Source organism: Tachypleus tridentatus, chromosome 12 (assembly GCF_004210375.1).
Source record: "Tachypleus tridentatus isolate NWPU-2018 chromosome 12, ASM421037v1, whole genome shotgun sequence".
Classification (NCBI taxonomy): Eukaryota; Metazoa; Arthropoda; class Merostomata; order Xiphosura; family Limulidae; genus Tachypleus; species Tachypleus tridentatus.
Window position 1 is genome coordinate 83,930,181 of NC_134836.1, and position 19,533 is coordinate 83,949,713.

General features: G+C 34.7%; 1 protein-coding gene across 3 annotated transcripts in view; it reads left to right on the forward strand.

Moving 5' to 3' along the window:
- LOC143233843 (uncharacterized) overlaps window positions 1-19,533 on the forward strand; it is a 109,169-nt gene that overhangs the window by 27,747 nt on the left and 61,889 nt on the right. The window contains exon 1 of one of the 3 annotated variants that reach the window (XM_076470611.1): window positions 3,105-3,456. The exons of 1 other annotated variant lie outside the window; for it this stretch is intronic. In XM_076470611.1, coding sequence (XP_076326726.1) covers window positions 3,407-3,456 — 50 coding nt within the window. In that variant the 5' untranslated portion in view covers window positions 3,105-3,406. Of the gene's footprint in view, window positions 1-3,104; window positions 3,457-18,875; window positions 19,052-19,533 lie in introns of those variants that run through there. One more of the 3 variants, XM_076470610.1, reaches the window with a different exon arrangement.

Below are 19,533 nucleotides of genomic sequence, written 5' to 3' on the forward strand. Positions count from 1 at the left end.
TAGGTCCTGTGATCACATGTTAGGGTGTTTGGAGACCTCTTTTAGCATCTTGCGGTCTGCTCTCGAGGTGAACTTGCTTGGACAGACCAGACCTGGGCATGTTGGCAGTTTTTTTGAAAGCCCTCCACTTATTGACTATTTTCCGGACAGTGGATAGGCTGATTTTAAATTCTTTTCAGATCTTTTTAAATCCCTTACCAGACTCATGAACTGCTACAATTTTCTTTCTGAAGGCCTCAAACAGCTCTTTTGCTCTCACCATAGTGCTCACTCTCACTTCAACAGTCAGGAGCACACCAAACTAACTGTCTGAGGTTCAAAATGCTGAGTAACGATCTTCTAATCATGTGTACCTGGTGTGATACACCTGTGTGTGAGTTGAGCCATTTTAAGTTGGAATAAATGTGGGGGTGTCCTAACTCTTTCCTCAGTTAGAATATGCATTTTTGTAGAATTACATTTACAGAAGATCTTGAAAAGTCTTTTCTTCAGTTTTAATTGTTTAGTTATATTCCTATAATCTCTCAGTATTGTTGAAATTGAGATTAAATATCTATATATCCAAACATGTTACAAAAATACAAGGCTTTCATAGGGTGTCCTAACTTTTTCACATGACTGTATTTATAACTACCTCCTGGTCGGAAGACACAGGAAAAGAGTAATTCATGCACCTTCAATGCATAGGAGATTATTATATCGACTGGGTCATTATGGCCAAAAGATTAGTTCAAGCTTTATTAGTAGGTCAACACCTCGAGCCATCGTGGTTATAAAAATAAAAAAGCGTTATTAACAAGTCAGATCTATATGACAGATCACTGTGTCCAAATGATTGTTTCAACTGTTATTTGCTGATTAAATCAGTGTAACTTTCTGTGTGTCTAGCTTTAAACTAGTATTTAATGATAAATTTCTGACACTGTATTAAACAAAGTAGAAATGGTTTCAAAATACACTTTTGTGCGCATTTTTGTAAATTTGTATAAGACTTGTTTTACATGTATGTTCTGAAACCGTACGCATTAACAATTGAGTATGTAACAAAATATGGCTATCAAATCCCGACATAAGTTTTTATTGTCAAAAATGTGTTATTTGGTGCTAACTTTCGGAATTAGTGTTATGTATGTGATTCTTTGGTTTGTCTTGTACCGTGGATCTGTCGAAACAGTGATTTCCCTGGAGTAAGGTGAGTAGCATGAACAAAACAGTGCATCATCCCAATTCATAAACCCAATATCCTCACCGTTTTTTTATGAAGGAAAGCATGTAGAGTGTTTACTATTCTCGGATTATTAAGTGTCATGTCCCTGGTGGATCAGTTGTAAGTTTGCGGACTTAAGCGCTAATATCCAGGGTTCAGTAGCCCGAGGTGGACAGATTGCAGATGGCCCACTCTGTGACTTTATGCTAAAAGTAACCAAGTGTCATAATTGCAAGGTGATAGCAATCGTACCTGCATTGTTCTTTAACGGCTTATTAAAACAGTAAAGAATGATGTGATTAAAATAACACTATGTAACACAAATTTTGTTCCTGGATAATATGTGTTATTTCTTAATTGCTTATATTGTAAAAGTACAGAGAAGGGCTGTTATTCCCTTCAAACTTTGCTTTTGTGACCTAGATAGTGAAATTTAGAAACTAACCTATTTTCTATGTAAAAAACGGGCAAATTTGCACATTTTCATTTACATAAGGTTTGTTTGTTTTTGTTTTTGAATTTCGCACAAAGCTACTCGAGGGCTATCTGTGCTAGCCGTCCCTAATTTAGCAGTGTAAGACTAGAGGGAAAGCAGCTAGTCATCACCACCCACCGCCAACTCTTGGGCTACTCTTTTACCAACGAATAGTGGGATTGACCGTCACATTATACACCCCCACGGCTGGGAGGGCGAGCATGTTTAGCGCAACGCGGGCGCGAATCCGCGACCCTCGGATTACGAGTCGCACGCCTTACGCGCTTGGCCATTTTACATAAGGTCTGAATAAAACAACATATGAATCAAGATTTATATGTATTTATACTAAAGTTATACGAAAATGAACAAAAATGTATAGAAGTGAGTAGTTTTTCGAGGCTTGCGACTGTAATGTAAATCACTTGCACGTATGAGCCCCCCAAATATAGTCTATCATGTTTTCGTTATACGCTCCCAGGCCACAAAAGCAGAGTTTGAAGAGAAAAATAGGTTCTTTTACATTTACTTTAGGCATAAGCAATTGGGAAATAACATTTTCTGCCTAGGAACAAGAAAAAAGTAAAAATTTTGTTACATAGTGTAATCAATCTATCGGAATTATCTCAAAGTAATAAAAAAAAAAGCTTAGAATGAAATTGAGTGTCATTTAAAGTAATAACCTAATATGTTAAATATTTCAGTTGAATAATTAACTGAGTTTCTTCCACCCGCAGCAGAGTCTCGTATTCGGCATTTCCGATTACCTTGAACATGCTGGGAGACGGAACCATATATTAACCTAGTGCATATCGAACAATGCTTGATCTGTCCTTATTTGGACTGTTTTGTAAATTTGATAAAACGTCTGTTAAACTACAGGCTAAACAATCAACAAAACGCGACTTTTAATTTAGGTGATTAAACTTTATTACAACTTTTCATGCTGTGCTATAGAATGGTTTGGTTTGTGTGAAAGTTCGCTCAAAGCTACACAAGGGCTAACTGCGCTAGCAGTTCCTAATTTAGCAGTGTAAGACTAGAAGGAAGACAGCTGGTCATCACAACTCACAGTCAACCTTTGGGCTAACCTTACTGTAGAATGAAACACATTATTATAACACATTGAATTACACTTATTGAATTAGTGGTATTACCTGAAAATAGAAATAAAGAGTATTTATTTGTATTTAGAACCAGAAAAGAAGAAAACATGCACATAAAACCTAATTAATTCTTGGACAAACACACCTTTATTTTTTTAGCCCAGTTCATAACTGATACTAACTCGACAGGTTGGTTATTTTAGCTCAAGGCATGACATTTCGCGTCAGCGCAAATATTAGTGACGTAGTTAAGACTACCGCAGGTTGAATCCCAACTTTCAAGATTTCAGGCAGACGACCTTGCCAGTTGTGGAGTGTCAGACACCAGACTTTTAAGTGTACATTTAGTACCAACGAACCTGGCTGCCATTATCACGACTTTAACGTTGTTTTACCAGGCATCAGGTTTTCGATAATTTGTGTGCACACGTTTCTTAGATTATTTAATATAACTAGTTCAGTGTTGTTGTTTCCAAGTTTTTAAATTTTGTGCTTGATTTCAAAATTAAATAGTCAATTGTTTTTTTTAAGGTTTATTTCGTGCAATACCTACTTGAGAGTGTGTACTTGAAAATCTTGAATTATATAAATTTACATCACGTTGGATGAATTATAAAGATGGTAAAGGAAACAGTAGTACAGTTGAATGGGAATATTCACCCTAATGTGTAAGTGAGATTTTCCCTTTAATAAAACCTTACCGTATATTTAATAAGCTTTAGTTCACCAAATGTTTCCATCATAATATTATATTGATAAGTAATCACTCCTATAATTTATAAAATGTAAACATAATATGTAAGAGTAAGATTACGTAAGAAATATTTTGAAACATCTAATTATTACTAATAATGAGAAACTGATATTCGAAGTTCAATAAAATATTGATGTTTGGATAGTTTACTGTAATTTCTTAAATAAGGTAGTTTTTCACACAATAATGCATGTCGTTATTAATATATTATAGGTTATAAATATTGTAATTCAGGATTTAGAAGTCTTATAATCTTGTTTTTCTAAACCGAAATCTTAGTAAAAGTAAAACTTTTTAAAATTAGGCATCATATGATTTTAGGTGAATTAATTGCCAAATGTATTGAAACAGTTTCTCATGCTGCATGAACTTTAAATATAGAAGGAATACGACTAGGATAGAAGGAATAATAACAAAACAAATGATATTACCATACAAATTAGTACGACGAATTATTTAAATATCTTGATGACTGTTTTAAATATGCCGGAAAACGTTAAACATATAGAGTCATGTTGACTTATGAAATAAAATGTAGCAGTCAACAAGGCCTAGCACTGCAGAATATTAAAGATATGTTGTTGTTCCTTATTCCTAAGTTAAATTCAATAAACAGTGTTTTCCTGTTGCTATAAGAATCTTACATTCGCAGATACTTCTTACAAAATAAGTCACATCTTGCTCTTTTCATTCTGTCGTTTGAACCCTACTTTGTGTTTCTTTTCTTCTCCTAGTTTTGGCTTTGTCTGTACTATACAACTCTTTACACCTAGTGGCCAAAATGAATGGCTTCATCCATAAGACAATAAAATTTAAGATACGAACTGGTATTGTGGTAAGAGTAATGTGTGTATGTTCCTAACTTATTCATTTTTATTAAATGTATTTGGCCATGCGATAGAAAGTCAAAAACGTTAGTTCATGAAAAAGTCTTTAGGTATTAAATATTCATATTGAAACTCGTATTGATTTTTGTATGTTATTTTTTATTAGAATTCCTCCCATACGTAGTTAACAAAGTTCAGACAGTGAGATAACAGAAAGGCCTAACTTTCTAGCATCCTTTCACCCTGAGGAACTTTTCAATTGTAAATTTCTGTCTCAAGGTACTTTAGCTTTTGAAAATATTCTAATTTTACTTGAACTTTAGAGCCTTCATAATAGTATATCATCTGTATGTTGGCCTCTGCTACACCCTTGTGCAAATTAATTGAAACAAGACGGAAAATTACTATTTTTTCAATTTTTTTGCGTTTTATTTCTGAGAATCCAAAAATTACTCGCAAATTAATACATGATATGACCGCCTTTATTTTTCAGAAGATCATTAATCCGCTGTGGCATCAAGTCCACGAGTTGCCTGCAATCTTTAATAATTTTTGGATCGCAGTACCACACTTCAATTAGCTTATTTTTCATAGTACAGTGTTTTCCCCAAAGTATTTCTTTACAAATCGCCCAAAGATTTTCAATAGGATTTAAGTTCGGAGAGTTTCCAGGCCAGTCCAGCACCTTTATTCTCGTTGTAGTCATAAAATTCTTCACAAGTTTCGATGTGTAGCACGGAGCCAGATTTTGCTGAAAAATGTCAGATTCATCTGGAAATCTTTTTCAATTCTGGAACGACTCTTCTGTGTAAAACTTCGATGTACTGTGGTCCTCGCATCATACCTTCTACAATACGTAAGCTTCCGACGCCATAGTAGTTGAAAAGCCCCAAAACATCTTCTTCAAGGGATGTTTTACGAACTGATTGATGTGAGATTCTCGAAGTTTCTCACCTGGAGATCTGTGAACATGCAGACTTCTTTGACCCTGTACGAAGAAATGAGTCTCGTCACTGAATAACACCTTTCTCCATTGTTCTTGCATCCAGTTCTTGTATTTCAGACCCCATTGATACCGTTTTTTCTTCATTGAGTTGGTAAGAAGTTGTTTTTGACTGGTCTCCTTGCCCTTCTAATGCAATTTCGAATGATGTAATATTCCTCAAAATTTCGTCATATATCCCAAAAATAGATCGACCGTACTGCAAAACACAGCTAATTACGCCGACTGTGTGACAAAACAACTATTAAAGGAAATCAGCGGGTCCAGCGAGCCTACACCGGCCGCCATGCTGAAAATATTGTAAAATGACCATTCGTTTCAATTAATTTGCACAAGAGTGTAGTTTCTTTTTATATATATGGTGTACGTAAGGATTTGACATAATTTACAAGTTCCGTACGAAAACATATAATTGACGTTCATTTTAAACACTGAAAACCTGTTAATGCACAAGGTTGCGCAATTTGTATTGAAACGATTTTAAATATAAAAATGAAGTTACATAAAAACCGCAGCCGATATAAAATCTCGGCGGACTCCAAAATACGTGTTATGAAGTTCTCAGCCACTGTATATGTGTGTGTTTTCTTATAGCAAAGACACAGGCTATCTGCTGAACCCACCGAGAAGAATCGAACCCCCGGTTTTAGCGTTGTAAATCCGTAGACTTATCGCTGCACTAGCCTCTCAGACACTGTACTTGAATATATAACACGTAAGCAAATTTGTAGGTTTAACCCCATTCTTCGTTCCTTTTTTTTTCAGAAAACTTCTATTCACTTATAGCATAAGACGTTTGTGATTTAATGTTACGAAGCCTTTATCAAGCAAACTTAAAGCGTGTAATGCATTTGCGTTTTGACAGATTTCTATACTTTATTCTATGTTACAAAACTTCTTGAAAATTGATGAAAAGTCGTTACCAACCTGTTATCAAAATATATACACTGATGGCCAAAATCTTGAGGCCAATGAACATAAAGAAAAAATATGCATTTTGCGTTGTTAGACTCAACCACTTATTTGAGTAGAGCTTCGAAAGATGAAAATAAGAAAAGAGAAAATATAAATAAACTTTTTTAGCATTTAATAGGGAAAATGTGAACACTATAAAATTAGCCTAAATGCTAGCTGGTCAAAAGTTTAAGACCCTACTAAAACGAAGCATTAATCGGTAAACATGTAACGAAATTGTCATTTGTGTTCAAGCATTAGCGTTGTAAACATCTCTCACTGACATCGCCTGGGTAAAAACATGGCAAAGGCTTAAAAAGTTGACAGAGTTTGAACGTGGCAGATTTGTCGAGCTGCAAAAGCAAGGTCTCTCTCAACGTGCCATCGCTAGTGAGATTGGGCGTAGTAAAACTGCTGTTGCACATTTCTTAAAAGACTCTGAGGGATACTGAACGAGAAATTCAAGTGGTCGGCTCAAGAAAATTTCGTCGGCGTTGAGCAGGAGGAATTCGATGAGTTGTCCGGCAACACACCAGCCGATCGTCAAACCAGATTAAGGCCCTTACGGACGCAGAATGAAGCTCAAGAACAATAAGACGGCATCTACGAGAGAAAGACTTTAAAAACCGTAAACGTCTTCAAAGTCCACGCCTCCTTTCACACCACGAAACAGCTCGGTTAAATTTTGCTGAGAAGCACCAAACATGGGACGTAGAAGAGTGGACGAAGGTTTTGTTCTCTGATGAGAAAAAAATTAACCTGGATGGTCCACATGGCTCCCAACGTTACTGGCACAATAAGGATATCCCATCAGAGACATTTTCTACACGACGGAGGAGGTTCCATCATGATCTGGTGTGATTTCTCCTTCCATGGAACAATGGAGCTTCAGGTTGTACAGGGGCGTCAAACAGCAGCTGGCTACATTGGTATGTTGGAGAGAGTATCCTTATTGTCTGAAGGCCCTCGCTTGTGTGGAAATGACTGAATCTTTCTGCAGGACAACGCTACAATCCACAATGCCCGAAGGACAAAGGACTTTTTCATAGCGAATAACGTGATTCTTTTGGATCATCCAACGTGTTCGCCCGAACTGAACCCCATTGAAAATGTTTAGGGGTGGATGTCAAGAGAAGTCTATAGAAGTGAACGCCCATTCCAAATAGTGCATGGTCTTCGTGAAACCACCTTCACCACTTGGAATAACATTCCAGCCAGCCTTCTGCAAACGCTTATATCGAGCATGCCAAAGCGAATGTTTGAAGTTATTCGCAATGACGGCCGTGTAATTCACTACTGGAGACCTCTTGTTGTGCATTTCCTACCCTGTTTAGGCCTTTTTTTTTGGTATGGTCTTAAACTTTTTACCAGATAGTATTTAGGCTAATTTCATAGTGTTCACATTTTCCCTATTAAACGCTAACAAAGTTTATTTTCCCTTTTCTTATTGTCATCTTTCGAACCTCTACTCAAATAAGTGGCTGAGTCTAACAACGCAAAATGCATATTTTTTCTTTATGTTCATTTGCCTTAAGATTTCGGCCAACAGTGTATTAGCTATAAAAAAAAAGAAGCTATTTATTGTTTTAACATTTTAAAGCCATTGTACAAATCTTTCTGCATAATTTGCTATACCTAAACGTTAATAAACCCAAGAAAAATGAATCAAATATTACTCTTACTTATCGAATACATAACCGGAATAAAATTTCAAACTGTTTCGTGACATTGTAATGAAATATTGTTTTAATCGACCTTACTTTACCAAATTTTTGACATTCATAATATTACAGATGATAATTCATGTAAGTTTATTGAATTTAAAGTACATTGTGAGTTTATTACCTTTGAGAGGTTGCGCTTAGAAGGGCGCTAGTTCTGTTTTTTTGTAGGATGCAAAACATTCTCTAAGCGCTAGTACAGCAAGCGAAACGGTTGTTTTATAAAAGCAAGTTACTGTTTTTTCAGCCCTAGAATAAGAAAATGTATCGCGGCTGGTCCCGTTCCTATACGTCATCTTGCAATTCAGCACAATCTGTCAGCACTTATTAAAAGTTGATTCACTCGTGCCTGACGAGCCAATATTTCTTGCAGTATTATGTACGGACAGAAAGAAATGCATGAACTGGGAATGACGCTTGGCTGCATAAATAAAAGTGCTTACCTGGGATAGGTCAGGTTTCCCGAATCTATTTATACTGTACATTTTGTATCCTTTCTAGCAAGAATCGGTTGACCTTCCAAGCGTCTTACACAACGGTTTTAAATAACAAAATAAGGTTCTTGTTTAACAATTTTTCATAATCGCCAGAACTATGTTGTATGTGTTAACATTTTCACACATGGCAAAACAATTAACTGTATGTTTATAGATATAGAAAAATACACGATAATGTTTTCGATTATTTATTGATAGAGATAATTATATTTAAAAAAAACAACAACAGGTGTTACAAATAAAGCACCAATTCTCCGCAGGTCAACAGCCGTTTCACCATATGTAGCGACCGTAGAAAGTTTTAAAAGTTATTATTTGTGATTTAGGATATAAAAGATAAACTGAGTACTTTGTTTTTTTTTCACTTAAATTGGACAAAAATCTTTTGTAACAAGGCTTGTTCAGAGTAAGGTTTCTTGCCAAACAGTAGTAATTACATGAATTTATGAACAGTATAGTCATCTACAGTGTGTGGTCCGATGGAATGAAATACTTTGGTAGGACATACATTGAATTAAGGTATTAGTATAGGAGTTCTCCATACAAAGATATTTCAGAATGTTATTTGGTAGGACATACATTGAATTAAGGTATTAGTGTAGGAGTTCTCCGTACAAAGATATTTCAGAATGTTAAATTTGTTCACTAACATGGTTACTAGTGTAACATATAAAATTAAATTGATGTTATTTCGATTGTTTCTTAACTCGATATAAGCAAAACAGTAGTGACTGTGCATATTGAAGTCTACACACACACGCACATATGAATCATTTGCTGTTTGTAATGGTTAGCGTGCCAAACTGTTGAACTGAGAAGTGACGTATTGTGCAAAAAAACAAGCCGTATAGGCTTACAAACAAGAAGCCACTCCTTAGTCATCCAACGTCAATGCAATAATGTTTAGTGACTGTAACAAACTTAACAGCAGTGGAAAATACGCAAACTTAGCAACGCTGGTTGAACTGAGATTTTGTGGTTCGAGTCCTATTACCGCCAAAAACAAAAAGTTTAAAAATGTTTAGCTGTAGCACATATTTAAGATGTATAATAAATAAAATTTATCTGTTTATTTGTTATAGAAACAATTCTATTTTTTAGTTGTGTCAATGATATGAAGGAGCAACATAAACTGATAATATCGTATTACTTCCAATGTAAGACGCACCTCAGTTTTAAAAACATAAACTGATAATATCGTATTACTTCCAATGTAAGACGCGCCTCAGTTTTAAAAAGGGATTTTCAGGAGAAAAAAAAAAGATGATAATTAGAAAGGAGTAAATATGTTTTAAAAGAGTTTATTAATGATTAAAAATTGTTATTAATGTATTCAAAATGAAATATAATAAGAAATATATAAAATATACAGGAAATTTAAAACTTTCATTACAATAATGTTTCTTCCTGATTTCTTTATTAAATCAGAATGTTATTCCGATGTTTCTTCTAACTCACTGTTCTGAAGTTAAAGTATCTTCGTTGCTTGATTCACTATTGTCAAAAAGAATATCGTCTTGCATTCCATCTTCCATATCTACAAAATCTGATGTCAATTTTTGACTAATTGTTTTTCTTCGCTGTAATGATAAACCTTCATTTTTCTTAAATTTCTCACACCAGCCACGACTAGTCTTGAAGGTAATATCATTATTTCCTGCATTTTATTTAGATATTAACATTAAGACTTCTCTCGTTACAGGTAGTCCTTTATTTTGTAACTTTTAACATTAAGACTTCTCTCGTTACAAGTAGTCCTTTATTTTGTAACTTTTAACATTAAGACTTCTCTCGTTACAGGTAGTCCTTTATTTTGTAACTTTTAACATTAAGACTTCTCTCGTTACAGGTAGTCCTTTATTTTGTAACTTTTAACATTAAGACTTCTCTCGTTACAGGTAGTCCTTTATTTTGTAACTTTTAACATTAAGACTTCTCTCGTTACAGGTAGCCCTTTATTTTGTAACTTTTAACATTAAGACTTCTCTCGTTACAGGTAGCCCTTTATTTTGTAACTTTTAACATTAAGACTTCTCTCGTTACAGGTAGTCCTTTATTTTGTAACTTTTAACATTAAGACTTCTCTCGTTACAGGTAGTCCTTTATTTTGTAACTTTTAACATTAAGACTTCTCTCGTTACAAGTAGTCCTTTATTTTGTAACTTTTAACATTAAGACTTCTCTCGTTACAGGTAGTCCTTTATTTTGTAACTTTCTGAAATATGTTAAAACGATGGCACCAATTTCATGATGTCTTCCTTTATATTAGGCTAGAAAATGACTACTTTTCTTGTAAGAAAACAGCTTGAATTTCATACCACGCCAATGACATACATTTGCTTCACTCACCGTATACTTTTTACCGGCTGCACGATTCCCGATCTGTTCGGCGCACAAAAACACTTTTATTTTAAATTCGGCATCGTACCTGAAACGCTTTTCTATGGGTAAAAAAAAAAAAATGATAAAATGGCGTCTGAACAACGGGAAAGTCAGACACTGCTAGAAGCGCTGACATCGACAAATTTGACGTTTTGTTAGTCTTTCTAAGCTAAGTTCTTTTTAAAACATAGTATAATCTGTTTGTTAATGCAGAATTTTTTCGAAAATCTCTTGTTGTTCGATAAAAATTATGTTTTCGAGACTTTCGAAGAGTGAAAATTAATACCTCGAATTTAAGACGCACCGTAACTTTCATTTCGGAAAAATGTGTAAAAATGTGTTTTAAATTCGAAGTAATACAGTATATTCCGTCATCATCGTGTTAATTAAGACTGTACACAAACCCGTTATGAACTGTTTTCATTACTGTTTAAAATCCACGAACGGTATATTGTCAGCAAATATTAAAGTGTGTGTGTGTGTACAAACCTGTATTTGTTTCTTTATTCTTTATGTGCAATTTACAAACACAGTTGTAATGAAAAATTAGATCGATTTATTAGCTTCAGGCTATTATCAAGATGCCTCAGTGGCACTTAACACTGTTTGTATAAATTTTGATATTTTTTCTGCATACGTCGAGAGAGAGTCGAACCCATCTGTCTTTTGAGTGTGGGACGAGAAGTCATTGCCCCACTATTTAGCCTTCTCTTTTCTCTCGTCCTCGGCAAACACAGAAACAATGAATGACCTCATAAGCCAGTTATTTAGCAAATGACAATTGCGTCGAAGGTGTTTATTAGAGAATGTTGTGAAACGTTTCTGTATATTATTATATTTAAATACTGAGGTTAAGATCTGAGTACATCCACTCTGGTAGCTCAAACATGGGTGGCAAAAGGCCGTTCATCTAAATAAGTATATACCACTGTTGTAAAAAATACGGGAAAAATTCGCCAATTTCTCTCTATTTTGCGCCCGCGTTTTGTTTTAATGACGTTTGATTTTTTTAATATTTTGGGTTTTAACAAACTGGAATGATAATAGATACGCAATCCACCTACGACCTAGTTTGTTTATTTTGAATTTTTACGCAAAGCTACACGAGTGCTGTCTGAACTAGCCGTCCCTAATTTAGCAGTGTAAGATTAGAGGGAAGGCAAATAGTCATCACCACCTACCGCCAACTCTTGAGCTACTTTTTTTACCAACCATTAGTAGGATTGACCGTCACTTATAACGCCCCCACAGCTGAAAGGACGAGCATGTTTGGTGCGAAGGGGATTCGAACCCGCGACCATCAGATTACGAGTCGAGCATATTAACCACCTGGTCATGCTGGGCCTGCAGATTTAGTGGGGGTTTTTTTCCGTCTAAATAATGTAATTTCATATAAAACGTCTCCGTTGTTACTAAAATGACCATATTAAGATTAAAAAGGCTTAAGACATGCCTCTGAAATTCAGATGTTTTTACATGTACTAGTATCCAAGTTCATACACCTTGGAGTTCGACTCTTACACAACAAGGTGGAAACTATGCTATCATACCAACTAAGAATAGTAGAAAGGAACTTTAATTTCTTAAGTTAACCATCTTAAATATATCTAATGATATACAAATCACAAATATATAAACCAGGCTTTCTTGAATGTAAAATATGTGTCGCCTGTGTTCTGGGGAAAATGTTTCTGAGTACGTATACTACACAAACATGTAATAACTTCTAAATGATAGACGATGTACAGAGCTTTCCAAACATATATATGTTGATCCAGCAGTCCAAGGAAATAAGCAATAGTGGAGTGTTAACAGTAGAATGTCGCGAGCAGAAAAATGTAATTTCAAAGCAATGACACAAACACAAAAATTGTAAGTGCAACTGAAGCCCTCATGGTGATTAATTAGTAAATATATATGTTTTGAAAATTTGTTATTAGTTGATTGTTCCATTGCGTTTTTCATATATAAAAATATTCAAAATAACTTGTCGCCATAATCATGTGTTCTCTTATAGAGTTGTTTATTTTGAAGACAACAAATATTTAAGTAAATAAAAAGATTAGACTTCAAAACCAGTCCGAGAGAAGTATATAAAGTATATAATTTGATTTGATTATACCCCAAACGCAGGGTATCAAAAGATATTTTTGGGTATGTTCATTTGGAGCTTGTAATAAAATTCGGTTTTTTATGTATGTGAACTCCTTTATGCATATGTCTAATGTAAATACTTAATTTATGCCATTTTGTAACATCTTTATATGCAACAGCCAAGCCATTTGTTGTTATTGATAACTGAAATGTAAGAGTAAACTGTATTCTTCAATAAAAGTAAGTTTTGTAACAAAGAGTAATATATATGGGGCATAATAGAATATGTAAAGTGCATAATAGAATATATATAGTGCATAATCCTTTTCCTGCCCATTTAGTTTTCACCATGTACAGTTGATTAATGAGCTGTGGATTTGAAATGTATTAGTCACAAATCAACTCGTTTTCCTGCTAGAAAAGTCCTTGACAGTGAGATTTCATAACAAAGTGTATCTCTTTAATTATAACATTCAAATAGTGTGATAGGTGATCGTTTTTTAAATGACTGATAATACCAAAGTTAAATCATTGAGCAATAATTAGGGATGAATTTATAAAAACAAATAATTGAGGGGCATGGTGATGTTGCATACAAAGGAGTTCACAGAATTGGTAAAAGAGGTCACCATTAAATATACTCTGCACTTGGTATAATGTTACATTGTAATAAACGCTTACGTTTATGATCTGTGGAAGTAGTCTGATACGAAAACAACGATTTTTATTAGCCTGGTATAGCTGGATTTACTGTAGAAATGTAAAGGAAATCACATTAATTTCTACACCTGGGTGTCTACTAATATATAGAAATGGTATGTATTTCGGTGATGGAAAATATATATTTAAAAACGGCTGGTATGGGTTAAGAAAATTCTAGGTAGAGGAGCGAACAACGTTTCTACCTTCTTCGGTCCTCGTCAGGTTCACAAAGAAAGAAAGAAGTAACTGACCGATAGCTGACCACATGTTTGAAGGAGGTTGTGTAACTGAAAGTAGGAATGTAGAGGGCGTACTTAGATGTTTGAATATATTTATTATATAGGTATAAAGGTGTTTATTTGTATTGGTTTATTTTGGGCTTGAGTTGTTGTATAAGTAAGGCTTCTGTAATTTTCCGTTTGTTTATGCTTGTTTCTTTATTTAGTATTTGGGTGTTTTCTATGGTTGTGTTGTGTTTATTTGACATTCAGTGTTCGAAAACGTGTGAAGGTGACTTTTTGTGTTCTTTGAATCTGGTTTCCATTTTTCTACTTGTTTCTCCAATATAGAAGTCGTGGCAGTTATCACATTGTATTTTATAAATAATGTTGGTGTGGTGTTTGTCAGTGTAGTTTTTACATGGTATAGACCTCAGTTTTGTGCCTGGTTTTTGAATAAATTTGGTATTAACTGGAATGTCATATTTTGTTACTAGTTTTCACCAAATGCTGGTTATTTTTCTGCTGATGTCGGGAATATATGGTATGCAGCAGTATATGGTTTCGTGATTTTTTGATTCGTGAGATATATTTACTTTTGTTGGTTAATTTTGCTTTCTGTCTAGGACTCTAGGTGTATGCGTATAATGTTTTCTACGGTTTGTGGAGGAAACTTATTGATGTTGATGAAGTATTGTTTTATTTTGTGTAATTTGTCGTTAATTTTATCTGGTGAGCATAGTTTTATGACTGTGTTTATTTGGTTTCTTAGTATGTTGACTTTTTGTTTTGTTTCATGTGCTGAGTTCCAAGGAATGGAACCCAGTCCAGCATGGGTGATTTTTCGGTGGATTTCTGTTTTAAATTGTGTTGTCGGTTCTTGTAATTATGAGATTAAGAAATGATATTTGATTGCTTTCTTCCTGTTCACATGTGAAGTTAATGTTGGGATGTATAGAGTTAATGTGATTGAAAAAATTAAGTATGTGTTCTGTAGATGTGAATCCCGCAATCGTGTCGTCTACATATCTGTACTTGTATAGTGGTGGATGTAATGCTGTGTTAATTGCTTGTGTTTCAGCTTGTGTCATACAAATATTGGCTAGAACTGGTGATACTGGGTTGCCCATCCTTAGGCCATTTGTTTGTATATAGTTATAGTTGTTGAACATGAAGTTTGTCTTTATCGTGGTGACTTCTATGAGGGTTGCTAATTGATTGCTGGGAATGTCTATTGATGGGTTAAGGTCTTAGAGTTCTAAGACTATCTTGCAGGCTTCAGCGGTTGGGACTTTTGTAAAGAGGGATATAACATCGAAACTGACCATTAAGGCTTTATGATTAAGTTGATAAAGATTACACTTGAAAGTTAAAGAGTCTGATGAATGAGCTGGCTGATGTTCCATATTTGGAGAATGCCCATGCCATGTATTTACCAAAATTGTAATTAAACGATTCATATGTGGACATTATTGGTCGTAATGGACAAACACAGCGATGAAAACATAACGGTAATAACCATATTATCTCTTTCGAGTGTATTGCTGAAATGATATTCACATCATATAAGTAGCACTAGCCGCTAAAGAAGGAAATCGTATGCTTTCAGTTACGTTGCTCATCTGTGTGTGTTTGTGTGTGAGGGATGCTATTCACCGAGAAGTATTTTTTCCAGGTTTTTTTGTTCTAGATATGTAAGTGACATAATCTGAATTATACATTACATTCGGATTTTATGGACTGGTTGACATACCTGTTAAAAGATGGCAGCACAAGTTGTGTAAATAGTTGTGTAAATGGGGAACTGTAAATTAGTATTCACTGCTAGTATGTAAATAATAGGAAAATAATATTTATACTTTCTGTATTAGTGTTTGATGTTTTGACAAAAATGTTGAAAATTGTTAAGTGTACATAACTCTTTGTCGAACTTTTTGTTCACGATATCGTGAGATCTGGTAGTAGATCAAACGCCTGCAACAAAGGAATAACATCCAAAAAGAGGAACTAAAAACTACATATAAATTACATACCAAAAGAAGGAGCCCGGCGTGACCAGGTGGTTAAGGCACTTGTCTTGTAATCTGAAGGTCGCGGGTTCGAATCCCCGTCACACCAAACATGCTTGCCCCTTTCAGCCGTGAGGGCGTTATTATGTGACGGTCAATCTCGCTATTCATTGGTAAAAGAATAGCTCAAGCGTTAGCGGTGGGTGATGATGACTAGTTGCCTTCCTTCTAGTCTTACACTCGAAAATTAGGGACGGCTAGCCTTCTTGTAGCTTTGCGCGAAATTCAAAACGAACCAAACCAAAATGTCCGCTCAGGGACTTTCTCACATAAGAGAATTAGATCAAAAGTTAAAATAGAAAGTTTGTCGAAGTTTCAGATGTAAAACCGTAAATTTGTATATGTATTTTCGCATAGACCCAACAAACCTTCGTGTCAAATTTGATAAAGATTCATCTATAACTTCATAATTTTCTACTTTCATACAAAGTGCTTGTTCTCTAAACACAAAAGAAATGTTCTGTTTGTGAATAACGCATGTAAGTATAACTTACCTGTTGCTGATGTTAATTATTATGATTTATTTTGAATGAGTCTCTGATTTTATTATGTTACATATTTCAAATAACCGGAAAGTTGAAATTAAATTTGGAAGTTAATTAAATCTTAATATGTATTAAATTTATAATATTTGTCAACAAGATTTATACACAGAATTTCCTGTTTTAACACAAATGTATTTTAATATATAAACAATGTATAATAACGTTCATTACAAATAGAGATTTATATACAACAGTTTCACAAACTTACAAATAATAACGAGTCTTCTATATGGTCTATAACTGAATATTTTATCGGCTACCTAGGTCCACGACGAGCAGCCCTTTCAGTCGTGTGGGCGTAATAATACGACGGTACATCCTATTATTCATTGGTAAAAGAATAGCCCAAGAGTTGCAGGTCGGTGGTGATAACTAGCTGCCTTCCCTCTAGTTTTACATTGCTAGATTAGGGGCGGCTAGCGCAGATAGCCCTTGAGTAGCTTTGCGCAAAATTCAAAAAACAAACAAACAAACCACGACGAGTATTTTGAGTTAATAATTTTACACTTTCGCTTGAGCCATCTAGTTTGGTTGGCCTCACACCCTTATAAGCTGGCTTTTCTCGATGATGACAATTAATGTTCTCGTAGAAATACTGATGTTGTCCTAAGCAATTCATTGAAGCTTAACGGTGTGTAATGTTCGAAATCTATAAACGTTCCCGGTCCAACTCGATTAATATGCGTTAATTACATTTGTAGCTTTTGAGGCTTATAGCATACTGACCGTAGCTGACCAAATATAATCATCTTTCTGTCTCTCGGTACGAGGCCGGACATGGTCAGGTAGTTAAGGCATTCGTCTCGTAATCTAAGGGTCGCGGGCTCGAATCCCCGTCACACCAAACATGCTCGTCCTTTCAGCCTAGGGGTGGGGATGGTCGTTATAAAGTAAGGGTCATTTCTTCTATTCGTTGGTAAAAGAGTAGCCCAAGAGGAGGTGGCGGTGGATGGTGATGACTAGCTGCTTTCTCTCTAGTTTTACACTGCTAAATTAGAGATGGCTAGCGCAGATAGCCCTTGAGTAGCTTTGCGCGAAATTCAAAACAAAACAAACCAATCTTAAGCCTCCCCTAGGGCTCCATGTCCAACAAAAAATGCTTAATTTAAAATTGACTCACGTCGAAATAGGTCACAACGTGTATCTACAACATGCAGAGTGCAGCCCTGCATTATGTTTCTTGATCTCAACTCTTCCTTTCACTGGGAAGAAAGTGGTACTGGCTCTCTTTATGTATTATGAGTTCTTTAAGTTGAAAGGAAACTGTTGATCTAGCCACAGAAGAAATCAAATCTGAAAAACATTTTACAAAATTTCAAATTAGTCTAGTGCATAAAGTCACACAGAAAAACACTTAAGTTATTGTAGAAGGGTTGTATAAGAGAAGTTGTCGCTTTGACACAGGAATGAAGACTATAAGATACACGACGAAGTCGTCATTTTGGTACAAACATAAGGATATAACTTGAACAGATCACAAGCGCTAGGATTATACTGTTTTCTTGGTTTAAACATCTAGTATCTAGCAATAGCATTGTCCCGGTATTCTGAGTTAGGGATATTGTACTTCATGACACCTAGCGTGAAGTAAAATCCTAGGTTTGTATTTTGATATCATCTTAATATATCATATTAACAGTCTAGAAGTTAAATTATCAGTTATTTAGCCTTCCATGATTCAAATAAGAATATATTTTATTCCAATATATTAATGTTTTTTTGTTTTTTTTTGGCATGGAAATATTCTGAATTTAGTCTATATCCTTGTGCATGAAATATATTCAGCGCTAACTTGTTTTAATAATCAAGTCAGACAAAAGTTGTATTTTATATCGGATGTTTCAGAAAAATTATTTGCTTGGTCAGGTTTTTTGCGGACCTGTTCCCAATTGGATGGATGAATTAGAGACACGGTTTAGTATATGCATAGAGTTTTTATCTCTACCTGAAATGTAAGATGAAGATAACCTCTGATACACGTAATCAACAATTGTGAAATCTCGTATGAGGATTCTAGTTTGTCCAAAAGCACAGCATATTAGCATAATATATGCTGTCTTTGTCATGTGAATACTAGCCTTTTGTGAGCCACAAACTGTATTTCATATGTAAATAAAGAGAAAACGAGCATTCAATAACAAAAGTAGGTAATTTTCCATCGGTTTGTTATTACGTTACTCACTAAAATTTGAATGATGAAACTGCCTCACAGAGAAGGTACACATGCATAGTGATTATACACGTTCTGTTGAGAATGGAAGGTTGTCACGTGGTCTTTAAATGAATAGGAAACCTAACAGCTGTGGTGCTAGTAGCAACAGGTGTACGTGAATCCTGTGTGACTTACGAGGCTGTACGAGTTTTAAATGTGCTCAATATCGATTATTGTGTTTTAAAGCTAATAAATTTTTCGCGGATTTTACAAGTATTTCGTCTGCATAATGGGAAATGTATGCCTGCGAGGCATTACCCACTCGTCAAGTATCAACTTGGGAAGGTGAGACAAAAATGATGTTAAAGTAATCTTGCCATAATGTGATTTACGTTTTTCTAATAAGTTCCCTTTAACACAGTGCATATATTTTAACACAGTGTATATATTTACTCTGTTTATTTTAAATCATATCTACGACACTATTAGGAAATGTTTGCTTTTATCAGCTATTTCTTTCTTTCCTTCTTTTTCGAAAAAAAAAAACTATACTAAGCTATCTATTATTCAAGCGAGGGGAACTAAACCTCGAATTTTAGTAGCGCAAGTCCGTAAACTTGCCGCCGTCGGGTAACAGCATTTACCAAACAGTTAGTTTTTATAAAACTACAAAAGCTTCAAGTAACAAAATATAAATAATATTTCATGCACAGTCAAAGGGTAAAAATCATAATTAAAAATATAGTTTATATTTCCATCAATGTATTATACCATTCCATATGGATCTGTTGTTTAAAGGCTATTTAACCTATATGAAAGCCAGTGTG